The 13,980-nt window shown below is 52.4% G+C and overlaps 5 protein-coding genes across 5 annotated transcripts; 4 read left to right on the forward strand and 1 right to left on the reverse strand.

Moving 5' to 3' along the window:
- Window positions 1-531: 531 nt before the first annotated feature.
- CTAM01_02247 (ribonuclease HII) lies at window positions 532-1,584 on the forward strand (the record flags this gene model as incomplete). The annotated part of the gene is made up of 1 exon (XM_060518286.1): window positions 532-1,584. One exon carries the CDS (start codon window positions 532-534, stop codon window positions 1,582-1,584), a length of 1,053 nt encoding a protein of 350 aa, XP_060386919.1.
- A 1,680-nt stretch (window positions 1,585-3,264) lies between these two features.
- On the forward strand, window positions 3,265-5,289 carry CTAM01_02248 (uncharacterized protein; the record flags this gene model as incomplete). The annotated part of the gene is made up of 4 exons (XM_060518287.1): window positions 3,265-3,588; window positions 3,962-4,638; window positions 4,794-4,822; window positions 4,988-5,289. 4 exons carry the CDS (start codon window positions 3,265-3,267, stop codon window positions 5,287-5,289), a joined length of 1,332 nt encoding a protein of 443 aa, XP_060386920.1.
- Window positions 5,290-7,087: 1,798 nt separating this feature from the next.
- CTAM01_02249 (hsp70-like protein) lies at window positions 7,088-9,261 on the forward strand (the record flags this gene model as incomplete). The annotated part of the gene is made up of 4 exons (XM_060518288.1): window positions 7,088-7,137; window positions 7,246-7,322; window positions 7,379-7,681; window positions 7,736-9,261. 4 exons carry the CDS (start codon window positions 7,088-7,090, stop codon window positions 9,259-9,261), a joined length of 1,956 nt encoding a protein of 651 aa, XP_060386921.1.
- Window positions 9,262-9,620: 359 nt separating this feature from the next.
- Window positions 9,621-10,349, reverse strand: CTAM01_02250 (uncharacterized protein; the record flags this gene model as incomplete). Its single annotated transcript, XM_060518289.1, has 1 exon — window positions 9,621-10,349. One exon carries the CDS (start codon window positions 10,347-10,349, stop codon window positions 9,621-9,623), a length of 729 nt encoding a protein of 242 aa, XP_060386922.1.
- Window positions 10,350-10,855: 506 nt separating this feature from the next.
- CTAM01_02251 (uncharacterized protein) lies at window positions 10,856-13,809 on the forward strand (the record flags this gene model as incomplete). Its single annotated transcript, XM_060518290.1, has 3 exons — window positions 10,856-11,066; window positions 11,353-11,601; window positions 11,699-13,809. The coding sequence occupies 3 exons, from the start codon at window positions 10,856-10,858 to the stop codon at window positions 13,807-13,809; spliced, it is 2,571 nt and encodes an 856-aa protein (XP_060386923.1).
- Window positions 13,810-13,980: the final 171 nt, after the last annotated feature.

Below are 13,980 nucleotides of genomic sequence, written 5' to 3' on the forward strand. Positions count from 1 at the left end.
TGGAGCATCCCGATCTGGGTCTTCAGCACGAGTGACTCGGGTGAGAATGAAGGGACGTCGTGGACCAGATCGTGGCCGTGTTTATCTTGGGGTGAGGTGTTGTTGGGGAGGTTGACCGCGCGCAACTTTTTGGTTGGCAAGTAAATTGACGACGCGCGCTGGACACACCTGTGTCGATGGACTTTCAGTGGCCGGGGCCTGCTGCAAATCGGGGTTGACAGGGGCAGGTACTTGTGGACTTGGCGCCCCTGCTCAACGCGTCCCCATTAATCTAGACGCGTCGAGGGGCTAGCCAACAAGATTTCCCGGTCCTAAGTTCAAGTCACTTTGAGTGAACAATTGACCTTGGTTTTCACAGTCTCAACTATTTTGGTATTCAGCTCGGAGTTTGGCAAAGACGTGTTGCACTTAATTCTCAAAAGATACCCATACGACAACATACCGTCCATACGACACTGCTCTTTTACCTTATAAGCGATACCTAGGGCGAATCCAGATTGCTCTCAACTCATCTCCAGTTCACCACTCACAATGGAAGACTCTCCAATGGTCGAGGATATCGCTCTCGAGACTCCAGTCCCGGGTGCCTTTGTTCCCCCTTCTATCAACGAAAAGGCCATTCTCTCGGGCGACTCCTACACATACTTCTCCCCAGTTCCCTCAACACTTCTCCCCCCAGCCTCATCGACAAAAACCAGCACACCTGACGAATCAGATTCACCGGCAGCGTCCGGCACTCCAGTCTGCTTAGGTGTCGATGAAGCCGGCCGCGGACCGGTCTTGGGACCCATGGTGTATGGTGTCTTTTACCTACCCATTCCCCTCTCGGACCCCTTACTCCGTGAGACCCATCACTTTGACGACTCCAAAGTGCTCACACCGGCCGTCCGCTCACAACTCATGACGGCTCTGTGTACGCCGGGCTCCGACCTGGCCGAGACTTGCGGCTTCGCCATCTCAGCACTCAGTGCCCGCGACATCTCATCAGGCATGATGCGCCCGGGAGCCAACTACAACCTCAACGCCCAGGCCATGGACGCCACCGTTGACTTGATCAAGGGCGTCTTTGCGCAGGGCGTCAACATCCAGGAGATTTACGTCGATACCGTCGGTCAGCCCGCCGCCTACCAAGCCAAGCTCCAGCGCTTCTTTCCCGCAACAAAGATTACAGTCGCGAAGAAGGCAGACAGTCTCTACCCCTGTGTATCGGCCGCTTCTGTATGCGCAAAGGTTACCCGTGATGTTGCGCTTGAGGTTCTCTACAAGGGGCGAGCCCCTGACGCTGCGGCAGAGGGAGAGGAGGGCATGGCCTGGGGTTCAGGATATCCATCAGATGGACGGTGTGTGTCATGGATGAGATCCAACATGCACCCGGTGTTTGGATGGGGTCCCGAATGCAGGTTCAGTTGGGGCACGGCCAAGGACATGCTCGAGGCAAAGGGAAACCCAAAGGTGGAATGGCCGGTCGAAGATGACGGCGATTCCGCGCGGATGACAGACTACTTTGCGTCGGGGAACAGGGAAGAAGATGGTGATGAATTGGGGACTTGGTTTGGCAGGCCGGCTGGCCTAGAGGCGTTTTAGTATAATAGTTCAGATTGGGATTGTAAAGTATGTCTCGCTGTTTGAATGCCGCCTTGAAGGTCTTAATATCTTGCGCTGCCTACCCTTACGACGTCCACATGTATGACCGATGATATGTGAATAGGCTGCAGTAAACAACGATGGTTTGCTTACGTTTAGGTCTCATCGACATCGTCTACAGATAGCGCATTTCCATCATCATGACTGTAGAGTAGAGGTCAGCCACTGTTATGTCACAGTCCTTCAGTGAGATGGTCGGGCGTAGTCATACAGTCCCCGGCTGCGTCTAGCCAGCATCACGAACAGCCTCATTGCCCACGTTTCTTAGTATAACCATGTTCCAAGTGTTGACAAACAGCGACAAGCCAATGCTTTGCATTTGTCCACCTTCTCAGCCATGCCAATGCTGGTCATGTCACACGGTTCCTATCATTTATTGGCGTGTCTGTGTGGCATCTCATCATGCTGTCTACTTGACTCGCAATCAAGACGGACTCCCCTTAGTCTGATCATCATGTCGTTTTGACGATGAACACAGATGCACACTTTATGTACGGCTATCATGATCGATCTATTATGAAGGGCAGGAAAACACGTACCATCAATCTTCATCGCCACATGGTCGCATCTTCCGTTGGCTACTCTTCATCAAAGAGTAGATAGGCTTATTTCAAGTTTCCAATCACCGTGTTGATCAGCCATGAAAGCACTCAATACTTGATGTATTCGGTATCATTCACATTTTGGTTGTCAGAGACGTTGGCTCAGTCGTGATCGGGTACCTTCATTTGAACATCAATTGTCACTTGCGCTTCTTTGCTGAACACTTCATGTTCAATACGTGTAATAAGCGATATTCACACCAGCTTATGGAATGCCTGTTCACATTCTCTGTCTTATCAGTAAGGAATCGGCCAGGCCAGCAGGCCCCTCCCTCTCCATCAGTCATTTGACTGTGGCAAGTTTACAAGAAGTCTTTCACTCGGTCCTTGGGGATTAAACAGCTACGGAAAGCATCGAAGCAGAATTACGATGTTTGGAATGTTCCCTGCTCACAAAGAGGGCATTTTGGGGTAGCGGTAAACTGATGATACTTACCACCAGGATGTATGACGAGGAAGCCAGCATAATATGGCAATCATTAACTCAGGCATTGTGACATGGATAGGAAACCTACGTGACATACAGCTGTCTAGGAATGATTGTTCGAAATCTCAAAAGACCTACGCAAGCCGAAGTCGCGTTCTCCTTTCAGCAGAATCACCGGGCGGTAAAGGCACTGTTCACGTACAAAGAGCTTCACAGTTGGCGAAGAAGCGCACGTCTGAACCCGCACGAGATCTTATAGAGGCAAGCTAAGGCGACTACTCAAGACATATAATCGGAGGCAATCTTTCCCGTATCGACTATGCGTGACCTGTCCACGATATACTCTACCAGACGTGTTCACCCTTTGCGCTACTAGCGTTTCCAAATCAATACGCTTTACTCGCCACCAATCCGTCAACAAAACACTTTTAAAAGAGCCAGTCGTCGCTTTGTTTCCGCGCTTGACTCTGAACTTACTTCCTTGCCGGAAGCTTCATCATGTCGTTGCCTAAGACCCCTGTTGGAGCCAGAATCAGAAATTTTTGGATCCCAAGTGAGCATGCGTCACTTGACGACACGGCAGGCAACCACATGATGCTGGATGAGGGCACTGCCGGAATAGTTCGGAACCCTGCCAAAAAGACAAAAAACCGCTATCTAGAGTTTGAGGTTTACGATCGGGAGGACACTCTCTGGGGATTTTATTACAACCCCAAAAAGTTCAAGGACCCTGCCATCGTTTCTGAGGACTTCCTCAAAATAGTCACTCTCCCGGCGTCAGGTTCTTTTACGAAAGTTAACAAGCCGACCCCGGTCGCGAAGGCCGACGAAAGTATCGAGATGCCGGTTGAACACCTTCTCGTCACATTCTTCGACTCGTGTAAAATTCGTAATGATGATCTAGATCTTGCCGGGGTGAGTCTTCGTCAGCTTGACATGTTGAAACAGCCAAAGAAAATCACGAGCATCGCGGGGAAGATGGTTCAAGGTTAGTGGACGAAGTAACTTGTGACGAGAACATGAGATCTTGAGAGTAACGCTAGGTCTCGAGAAGATGGGAACTCTTAATTTGTTTCGAAATGGAATGCCTAGCCTCAAGGAAATCATATCGAGGGCTACCGAGGTCGATAGACTCCCTGCTGAGGAGAGAAACAACTTAGACAACGAGCACGCACTCTGAATCACTGTCCACCACGGGAGGGACGACTCTTCTTCGGAAAATTTCAGAACCCATTGCTTCTGGAAGATGAGCACGAAGGGAACTGAATACGTGAACAGCCAACGACAGAAGATCGAGTCCACGATGCCATCCCCTTATTCAGTCAATCATTACGAGTATATGAAGAGCTTCCTCAAGAAACACAAAGGAAAATGGGCCATCTATCCTATCGCCAAGATGGAGAAGCCTGACCCCTCTGACGACCCATCATGGCATGCTTGGGCAGAACAGGCAATGATTGCTCTATACGATGCCTATCATCCAGGCATGCGAGATATGTCTTGGGAGGGCTTCAATAACCCCGTCACCTGTTTGCCGGGTCAGGTCGCTAGTATCTTTACAAAAATCGCTGCGTCAGTGACGAAATTGGAAGCATTTTCTTCATTCGCGAGACCCCGCTTCAAAGCTAGCCCTGGCCCAGAGAGTGGCCTCAATTGGAACAGTCCAGTCTTGGAGTTGTATCGTGTCGCAAATCGCCTTTGGACGGGGCCAGAAAGAATCCGTCATGAGGATGGTCCATCTTGCTGGCTCTACAACGGAACGCCGTGCAGAGTGGAAGACAACGGTAATGTCAAGGATCTCGATAGACTCGCCGTCACCTTTTGTACACGCCCAATGCCAGAAGGCGTACGAGGCACGAAGGAAACCATTCAGCGCCTCCGTCTTCCTTTGAGAAAGAATGATGGCGGCGAATGGAAAGTCAAGGACGGCGACTACGTGATTCCCGCGGTCGAGATTGCAATTTTGTCGACGGGTAATCGCCATCCTTGTGCATACGAGAAATTTTCTGGCGTCGGTCTATTCGACAACTTCAAGGAAGTGTTTAGAGTTGCCTGTCGCATTGAGTATACGAATGCAGACGGAAACCTCGATACTCGATACTTGACACAGGAATCAGCAGTTTCACTGCCAGATCTCTCAAGATCCACGGTACGAAAGAACAAAGAGACGCTATGGAAGGGAGTTGGGCCCAGGCAACGTCCATCCTCGCGACATTTGTAAAGAAGTGAAAAATGGGACCCGAAAGTGTCCCAAGCACCCTCATAGACGGGTGACCGATCAAGCTTCGCAAAGTCGCACCCAATTTCTTCACAGAGGGACTGAAGGTTTTCACTCCCGAGAATACTCCCGAGAAAGAAGAATCGGACCGGCCCAGACTGCTTTCCGGCAAAGAGAAAAGGGAATTACCTGACGGGAGGAGTGGTTTTGAAACTCGGTGGTATTCCACGAGCATAACGACTTGGCAGCAGCCATTCGTTATCAAGGAAAAAAGCACTTCTCAAGCTTCAGAGGCTGGTCAAACGGAGAAAGCAGGCGATGGAAATGTCAAGTGCAAGGAGCCGCGTCGTTTCGTTTACGACTCAACGGCGGCTCTTAATCCCGAGGAGGATATTTAGGACGAAAGAAAGGACCAGACCGATTGGGGGATATGCGACATCGCTGATTAGCAGAGGCCGCTCTCGCGCTTTGAGGTCAATTATATAGTCCCCTCGCGCGTTGGGTACACTTTGCAATCGAATGTGCTTGTAAAACTCACTAGTTCGAGTACTTAGTTGAATCTATTCGTTTCAAGAACTCGACTGAAATGCATTTGCGGGACTGCAGTCATTTGTACCCGAACAGCCGTCCGGGCTGTGGTCATCTTGAGGTTCCGAGCCCGATTGGAAACCCACTTGTTACGGGATCCTCCTTTGGTCAGGGCCGGCCGGTCGGCCGGGTAAGTGGGGTCATTTCCGATTGTCACAGCTTTTGATAGACCATCTCTACGGAGTACACAGTATCCGTGCATTCATTACCTACCTTACCTTAGGTACCTTTGCCATTCCTACTAATGTCGGCGGAATTTCTGTCTTTGCCTCCGCCTTTGGTTGCTTAGTCGTTGTTGGGTACTGCCATCAGTGGGAGCATCAGGTACGAATACGTACCAAGAAAATGAGAAACAGAAATAGCCTAGAGGTACGAGATGGGACCATAGCAGTAGGAGGAACAGAAGAAGAAAAACCCGCAATGGTGGGTTTCATTGGGCTGCCATGGCAACAAAGGCTGCCCTTTGCGCACCTGCATGCAGTGTTCACCACCTCACCCACCACCAATCCGAAGAATAATTGCGATAGCAGCCTGATTTCCCAAATCAATTCCTTTTGCCTAGCTGTACGGAGTATTAGTCTGCCTGAATGTTCTTGTGAATGCTGCAGTCCCTTGCATCCCTTCTCACTTTCGCCGCCGCATTTCTTGGCGCTCACAACCCAACCGACATTGATCGCACCTTCTGTTGATTTCGATTGTCGCCTCTCGGTTGCTTGAGATCGAGGGGTCTGACTAAGGTCCAGAAAGGCCCCAGAAAGGAGATTCGAGATGAGTGTGGTGGATAATAGATGCTTCATGAAGAGTCGCTGGGTCCGGTCGCTGGGCCACGCAGTGACCCAGCTGCGTGGCCCAGTCTGGATGATATCACCTCACCAGCGATGGAAATTCTCTTTTCTGGAGCGGTGTGGATTCGTGGACGAGAGGGGAAAAGTAGAGGATACCTACACAGACCAGTTTTAAGGCGTGCATGGGAGCCAAGCCAGGGTACTGCGACAAGGGGCGCAAACGGGCTGCCCCTCCATAGACCTCATGGAAGGTTATGATGTCAGCGAATCGCCTTTCGCAGAATCTTTCTCTCGTCGCTGGAATCGCCTTGCGAAGCGCTGGGGAATTGCCTCGAATCCTGGAAAACTGGAAACTTTGCCTCCTGGAGAGGCTGAAAAGGCCCTAGTCCCGAATTAATCCTTGTAGGGGTTGGTAGAAAATTTCAGGCGTGTTCGAGAGGCTCCTGGAAGTGTCCCCAGCTGGGCCGCAGCGATTGTGGTACCCCACCAATTGAGGGTAGGTGGAAGAGGAAAGAACCATTTCGAATTTTTGCGGGGCACTGAGTCGCTCCTGCCTCCTACCTGCCGTCTACCTTTTAAGAATCCAAACACCAACTCTTCGCATCTCCTGTCTCTTCACTCTTCACGAAATCCAATCCTCTTCTTAATACCCATCAAAAATCAGAAGTGTCCAGCGCATTTCTTTTTTCACCGAATTCTTGATCGCTGATATCAACTCTACCGGAACACAACTTCTCCCGGTTACGCGCACGAAGATACCCCTCCTTCACACGCAAATTCTAAAAACACCACAACTCTTCTTCCACACACCACAACCGTCACAATGGCTTCCGGAGGCAAGGCTGTCGGTATCGACTTGGGTACCACCTACTCGTAAGTTACTCTCCTTTTTGCGCTCTTTTCTCGTTCTCAGCGTGCCTTCCCGCCGCCTATATTCCACCACCACTCCATATGGTCACAACATATACTAACAGTAATTAGATGCGTCGCATACTACTCCAACGACAAGATTGAAATCATTGCAAACGACCAGGGAAACAGGACAACTCCGAGTTTTGGTACGAATTCTGGAATTGCCGTCGAATTGGTGATCTTTTGCTAACTTTTTCCGCAGTTGGTTTCACCGACACTGAGCGTCTGATCGGAGATGCGGCCAAGAACCAGGTCGCCATGAACCCCCACAACACGGTCTTCGATGCCAAGCGTCTCATCGGCCGCAAGTTCCAGGACTCCGAGGTCCAGGCCGATATGAAGCACTTCCCCTTCAAGGTCATCGAGAAGGGCGGCAAGCCCAACATCGAGGTCGAGTTCAAGGGCGAGACCAAGACCTTCACTCCCGAGGAGATCTCCGCCATGGTCCTGACCAAGATGCGTGAGACTGCTGAGTCTTTCCTCGGCGGCCAGGTCAACAATGCTGGTAAGTTACACATGTCCCAACATCACCTGAGAGTCACAAACTAACTTGTCTCAGTCGTCACTGTTCCCGCCTACTTCAACGACTCCCAGCGTCAGGCTACCAAGGACGCCGGTCTCATTGCCGGCCTCAACGTCCTTCGTATCATCAACGAGCCTACCGCTGCCGCCATTGCCTACGGTCTTGACAAGAAGGCTGAGGGTGAGCGCAACGTTCTCATCTTCGATCTTGGTGGTGGTACTTTCGATGTGTCTCTCTTGACCATTGAGGAGGGCATTTTCGAGGTCAAGTCCACCGCTGGTGACACTCACTTGGGTGGTGAGGACTTCGACAACCGCCTTGTCAACCACTTTGTCAACGAGTTCAAGCGCAAGCACAAGAAGGACCTGTCCTCCAACGCCCGCGCTCTGCGCCGTCTCCGCACTGCTTGCGAGCGTGCCAAGCGCACCCTGTCCTCGTCTGCCCAGACCTCCATCGAGATCGACTCCCTGTTCGAGGGTATCGACTTCTACACCTCCATCACCCGTGCTCGCTTCGAGGAGCTTTGCCAGGACCTGTTCCGCTCTACCATCCAGCCCGTCGACCGTGTCCTCACCGACGCCAAGGTCGACAAGTCCCAGGTCCACGAGATCGTCCTGGTCGGAGGTTCCACCCGTATCCCCCGTGTCCAGAAGCTCATCTCCGACTACTTCAACGGCAAGGAGCCCAACAAGTCCATCAACCCCGATGAGGCTGTTGCCTACGGTGCTGCCGTCCAGGCCGCCATTCTGTCCGGTGACACCTCCTCCAAGAGCACCAACGAGATCCTTCTTCTCGATGTTGCCCCTCTGTCCCTCGGTATCGAGACTGCTGGTGGCATGATGACCAAGCTCATTCCCCGCAACACCACCATTCCCACCAAGAAGTCCGAGGTCTTCTCCACCTTCTCCGACAACCAGCCCGGTGTCCTCATCCAGGTCTACGAGGGTGAGCGCCAGCGCACCAAGGACAACAACCTTCTCGGCAAGTTCGAGCTTACCGGCATTCCCCCCGCTCCCCGCGGTGTTCCCCAGATTGAGGTCACCTTCGACCTTGACGCCAACGGAATCATGAACGTCTCCGCTGTCGAGAAGGGTACCGGCAAGTCCAACAAGATTGTCATCACCAACGACAAGGGCCGTCTTTCCAAGGAGGACATTGAGCGCATGCTTGCTGAGGCCGAGAAGTTCAAGGATGAGGATGAGGCCGAGGCCCAGCGTGTCTCTGCCAAGAACGGTCTCGAGTCTTACGCCTACTCCCTCCGCAACACCCTCAGCGACTCCAAGGTCGACGAGAAGCTTGAGGCTGACGACAAGGAGAAGCTCAAGACTGAGATCGACACCATCGTCACCTGGCTCGACGAGAACCAGCAGGCTACTCGCGAGGAGTACGAGGAGCGCCAGAAGGAGCTCGAGGGCATTGCCAACCCCATCATGATGAAGTTCTACGGCTCTGCTGGCGGTCCTCCCGGTGCTGGCGGTGCCCCTGGCGGCTTCCCCGGTGCCCCCGGCGGCGCTCCCCCCGGCAACCACGACGACGGCCCTACCGTCGAGGAGGTTGACTAAATTGATACCCTTGATGAATTCTTTCCTTAGAGTCCGAGTCATGGGTGTGGCACCGCATCGGCTGCCACTGGGTTTCACGACTAGACTTTTGCTTTCTTTGCATTTATGAAATCACGATGGGAAAAGCACGGTTATGGGTCAGAGATGTATTCTAGCTAGACTCCGCGGTTTAGGAAGTCTAATACAAAACAGTAAAATTACTTGTTCATTCATTCATGCTTGTGATGTTATACTCGAATACTTCCCCATAATTATACTACTCAATCATGAATGGAAAATGTAGTGGTTGTAGTTAAAGGGCTTCATTTGGCCCGGCCGCAAAAATGTGAGAAGAGATGGATCCTTATTGTACAATTGTATCATGCTGCTGGTTCGATGCCGAGCCCCTGCCTAATCTGCTTCCGCCTCTCAATCTCCATCCTCTGCCACTCCTCGTCATTAATTGTGGGTTCCTCCAAACTCTCCGTAAATGCCATGCCCGGTGGGACCTTGGTGGTCCTTGCCTGCCAGACGTCCTCACTACTTGGCTTGCCATTTCCATACTTTTCAAACTCCTTCTGACGATAATGGTCTCTTATGGCATCCTCCTTCATCTTCCCCGAGTAACTCTTGATCCTCATGCAGAACCAAAAGTCCTCCCAGTGTTCGCTGCAAGAGCGCATCGTGCCGTATCGGTAAATGCTGTTCCACTGGCCGCCGACAGACTGGCAGTGAAAGGCCATGTCAAACGCTTGGCGGCAAGACATCTCTGTCGGAAGGGTGGACTCAGCCACGGGATTGTCGGAGGGTGGCGTGATTGCGCGGTTGCTGGTTTGAGAGGGGGAATCGGGTGAAGATTTGAGGGAGAACCATGATGAAGACGATGATGACTTGGACGGTGGGGAGGATGATTGTGCTGGCGCTGACGCCTTTTCTTCTGGCTGACTGCCCGATTCGGTCTGGAAAAGGGCGAGGAACTTTGCAATCTCGGGATCGATCTCGGAGTCAGTCGTCTTAGTCGAGGATGGCGGGGTCGGCGCGGGAGCCTGTGAAGCTTGTCCCGGGGCGGGAGTCTTGGGGGGAGATGGTGAAGCCCAGAGCCAGCCCATTTCGAAAAATCGTTGGTTAAAAACAGAAGAGAGCGTAAAGAATCGGGCAAAGTCCCAAGGTGATATCGTCTTGGGCAGGTCGGACGCAATCGAGAATGAGGGGAAGTCGGCAACCGTTACCATCAATGACCTCCAAGACGCCGCGTCTAGCCAATGAGTGGTTGCATGATTTTTGCCATAGCTGCGCGTGCTCTACCTAGTGGGGCGTCGTCGGTTCGGATAAGATATCGTCCGTTTCGAAACTTAAGGTTATGGGGCGCGTTGGACCGCGCGGGCCTTCAAGTGGGGCCGCAAAGCGTGACATCATCCCACGCGAACACCGGGGCTGACTTTCTCGTGAAGGAGCTAAGCAGCTCTGGTAAGGTGAGGTGAGGCAGGCAAGCTAGTCGGCTGCCTTGATTCTCTTCCATTGCCTTCCATCCAACTGTTCTCAACGTCCCGTCCTCAAACTCAATTCCACCACTCGCTGTCAAAGCAACATGTGAGTCTGCATCGACATCCATCCAATGTTACCTACTAGAGCGCTGCTTCGCTCCGGCATGAGGCCTCCGCCTCGGCTGCAGATGACATGGGGCCTGCCCCGGCCAATTGCTCAATCCCAGCGACATGGAGCTATCGTGTGCGCCGCGTCCAAAGCATGGGAGAGTACCGTAACCGGCGACGAGAAATCCGGGCATATCGCCACTTCGGAGAGCGAATCCATTCTCTTCTTTGACAGTAAGATTTCTGGTCACCCCTTCTCTCAGCCGAGTCATTCCTGCATCTGACCCAGGACCTCGCGCCCCGGGTTTAGTCCCTACCCTCTCCCAATTTTGGCCTCCTCCGAGCATCAAGTGCCGTATCGATGCTCTTCACTGTCTCCGTTTCTCTCCTTGACCACATCCCCTGCTGTCTTCCCACTCACGGTCTTGTCCTCTTCACCCCCCACCTTTGTGCCTCTTGTTCAATGTCCATCTCGGCCAGCGCGCTGGCGCGAGGAAACAATACTGACAATAGCTGGTAGACCTCTTTCCTCTCAAGCTCACCTACCTCCTCCGACGGTCATGGCAGTCAGACCGTGACCTGACCGACCTTCTCAAGCGCTTCGATAGCTCTGGCGGAGGCCTTGGCACCGATCCAATCAACCTAGTAAAACGAGCGATCCCCGACGATCTCCCAATCAAAGTCACAGAGATCCTACCGCGACTCAAGGACGGAGGAGCTTTTGTAAAATTCAGCCATGGCTCCGACGTTGTACCAAAAGATATTGAGAGTGAGTTTGAACTTCGTTCTAGTCCGCAATGACGGCTTCGTCGCTGTTTAAACTGAGTCTCCTCAACTCGTGTCAATGCCTGACTAACACTCATAAGCATCTCTCGCTCGTTCGTTGGAGAAACATCCCCTCAGACCATGGTTCAACCCCTTTCGTGGGGTTCAGGCAGGATTGGTCAAGGGAGTTCCTTGGCTAGAGGATCTCTACCGCTTTCCCAAAAGTCGTGTCAAGGTCGAATTCACAGGAAAAGATGCAGGTGGCGAGGCCGTTGAACTCTCACAGGAGACCCTCTACAGTCTGTTTCGCAGATACGGTAAAATTGCCGAGATAACTTCACAGCCTTCCGACTCGAAGGTTCTCCCAAAGTATGCATACATCGACTTTGCGCGCGTCCGCGACGCCATCATGGCGAGAAATTGTCTTCATGGATTCCTGGTTGACGAAGGTCTTGGTGGCGGAAAGATTGGCACAAGGCTTCGCCTATCCTATGAGCAAAAGGTCAAACCGCACAACATCTGGAACTGGCTCACTAGCCATCCTAGGGTGGTAATTCCCGTCGTTGCCGCCCTCCTTGCTGCCATCACAGTGGCCATCTTCGACCCCATACGCGAATTCTTCGTCAAGGCCCACATCCAACATTCTTTCCGACTGAGCAACAACAAATTCTACCGATGGATCAAGAGCCAGACTTCCGACATTTTCTCCTCATTTGGGCACAAGAAGGCTGACAAGGCCGGGTTCAGTGCAGTTTGGCAGCATCGCCGAGACCTTATCGAGCAGATCCAGACTTGGCTCCTTGAGAGCTCCGACACTTTCATCGTTGTTCAGGGCCCTCGGGGTTCAGGCAAAAAGGAGCTCGTCTTGGACCAGTCACTCAAGGGTAGGAAAAATGTTTTGGTGATCGACTGCAAGCCGATCATCGAGGCAAGGGGCGAAAGTGGAACCATCAAACACCTAGCTGCCGCCGTGGGCTATAAGCCGATCTTCGCTTTCTTGAACAGCATGAGCAGCATGATCGATTTGGCAGTTCAGAGCACGACTGGGGTCAAGGCTGGCTTTTCCGAGACACTGGAGTCGCAGGTGGTCAAAATCCTTCACACAACCGCAGAGGCCCTAAAGGAAGTCTCCCTCGCCGGGCGCGACAAGGATGGCAAGGATGGCGACCTTTCAGACGACGCATACTTGGAGGCCCGTCCAGACAAGCGGGCTGTTGTGGTCATTGATAACTTTTTGCACAAGAACGAAGGCTCAAGCCTGGTCTACGACAAGGTTGCGGAATGGGCTGCGGCAATGGTTCAGAACAATGTTGCCCACGTCATCTTCTTGACAGACGACACCTCCTACTCAAAATCGCTATCGAAGGCGATGCCGGATCGCGTCTTCCGCCAAGCTGCTTTGGGTGATCTCTCCCTTGATGTTGCCAAGAAATTCATCATCAGCCGTCTCGAAGAGGACGAAATTGAAAAGGTCCGAGAACAGTCCAAGGAGGCAGAGGAGAAGGAGGATAAGCCCGAGCAACACCGAAAACCCGATCTCTCGGAGCTGGACTCGGCAATTGGAATCCTCGGTGGCCGTCTCACAGATCTCGAATACCTCGCTAGACGACTAAAGGGTGGCCAAAGCCCCCAGCGCGCCATTGAAGATATCATCAACCAGAGCGCCACTGAAATCGTCAAGATGTACCTTTTAGGTGGCAAGGATACTGTCGAGGGCAAGAAATGGTCCACCGAGCAGGCGTGGTATTTGATCAAGGCGCTTGCTTCTCACGATGCTCTTCGATACAACGAGGTTCTCCTGTCCGATACATTCGCCTCTTCCACCACCCCTGGCGCCGCGAACGGGGAGTCAGCCTTAGAAGGACTTACAAATGCAGAGCTCGTTACGGTAGAGACCTACAACGGCCGGCCGCAAACGATCCGCCCAGGAAAGCCAATGTACCAAGCAGCATTCAGTCTTCTGCTTGACGACCGTGTTCTCAGGGCCAAAATGGACTTGGCCCTTCTGAAAGAGCTTGCGAAGGTTGAGGCGAAAGTCATCGAAAAGGCCGAGGGAGAGCTGGCGCTATTGGGCAGCCTGCCAAAACAGCCTGCTCAAACCGGGTCTCGGGTGGCGTACCTACTCGAAAAGCTCGAGGGCAGCCAAGTCAAGATCACAAAGTATGAGAAGGAGATTGCAGCTCTCAAAACGGTTCTCAAGCACAACTACTAAGGCTTCATTGTTCGGGGGCCTACGCTCTCTATCAAACCCAGGCAGAGAACGACCGACGATGATATACGGTGGTCGATACCCTTCTCAATATTCAAGTAATACTAGAGCCCTCGGCCTCGCCCAGAAATGCGCCTGTACAATATACCAGTCCTTGCTCTGTTGTCATTTATA

The sequence above is a fragment of the Colletotrichum tamarilloi genome, assembly GCF_030869305.1.
Source record: "Colletotrichum tamarilloi strain Tom-12 chromosome Unknown Scaffold_5.1, whole genome shotgun sequence".
In the NCBI taxonomy this organism is placed as follows: Eukaryota; Fungi; Ascomycota; class Sordariomycetes; order Glomerellales; family Glomerellaceae; genus Colletotrichum; species Colletotrichum tamarilloi.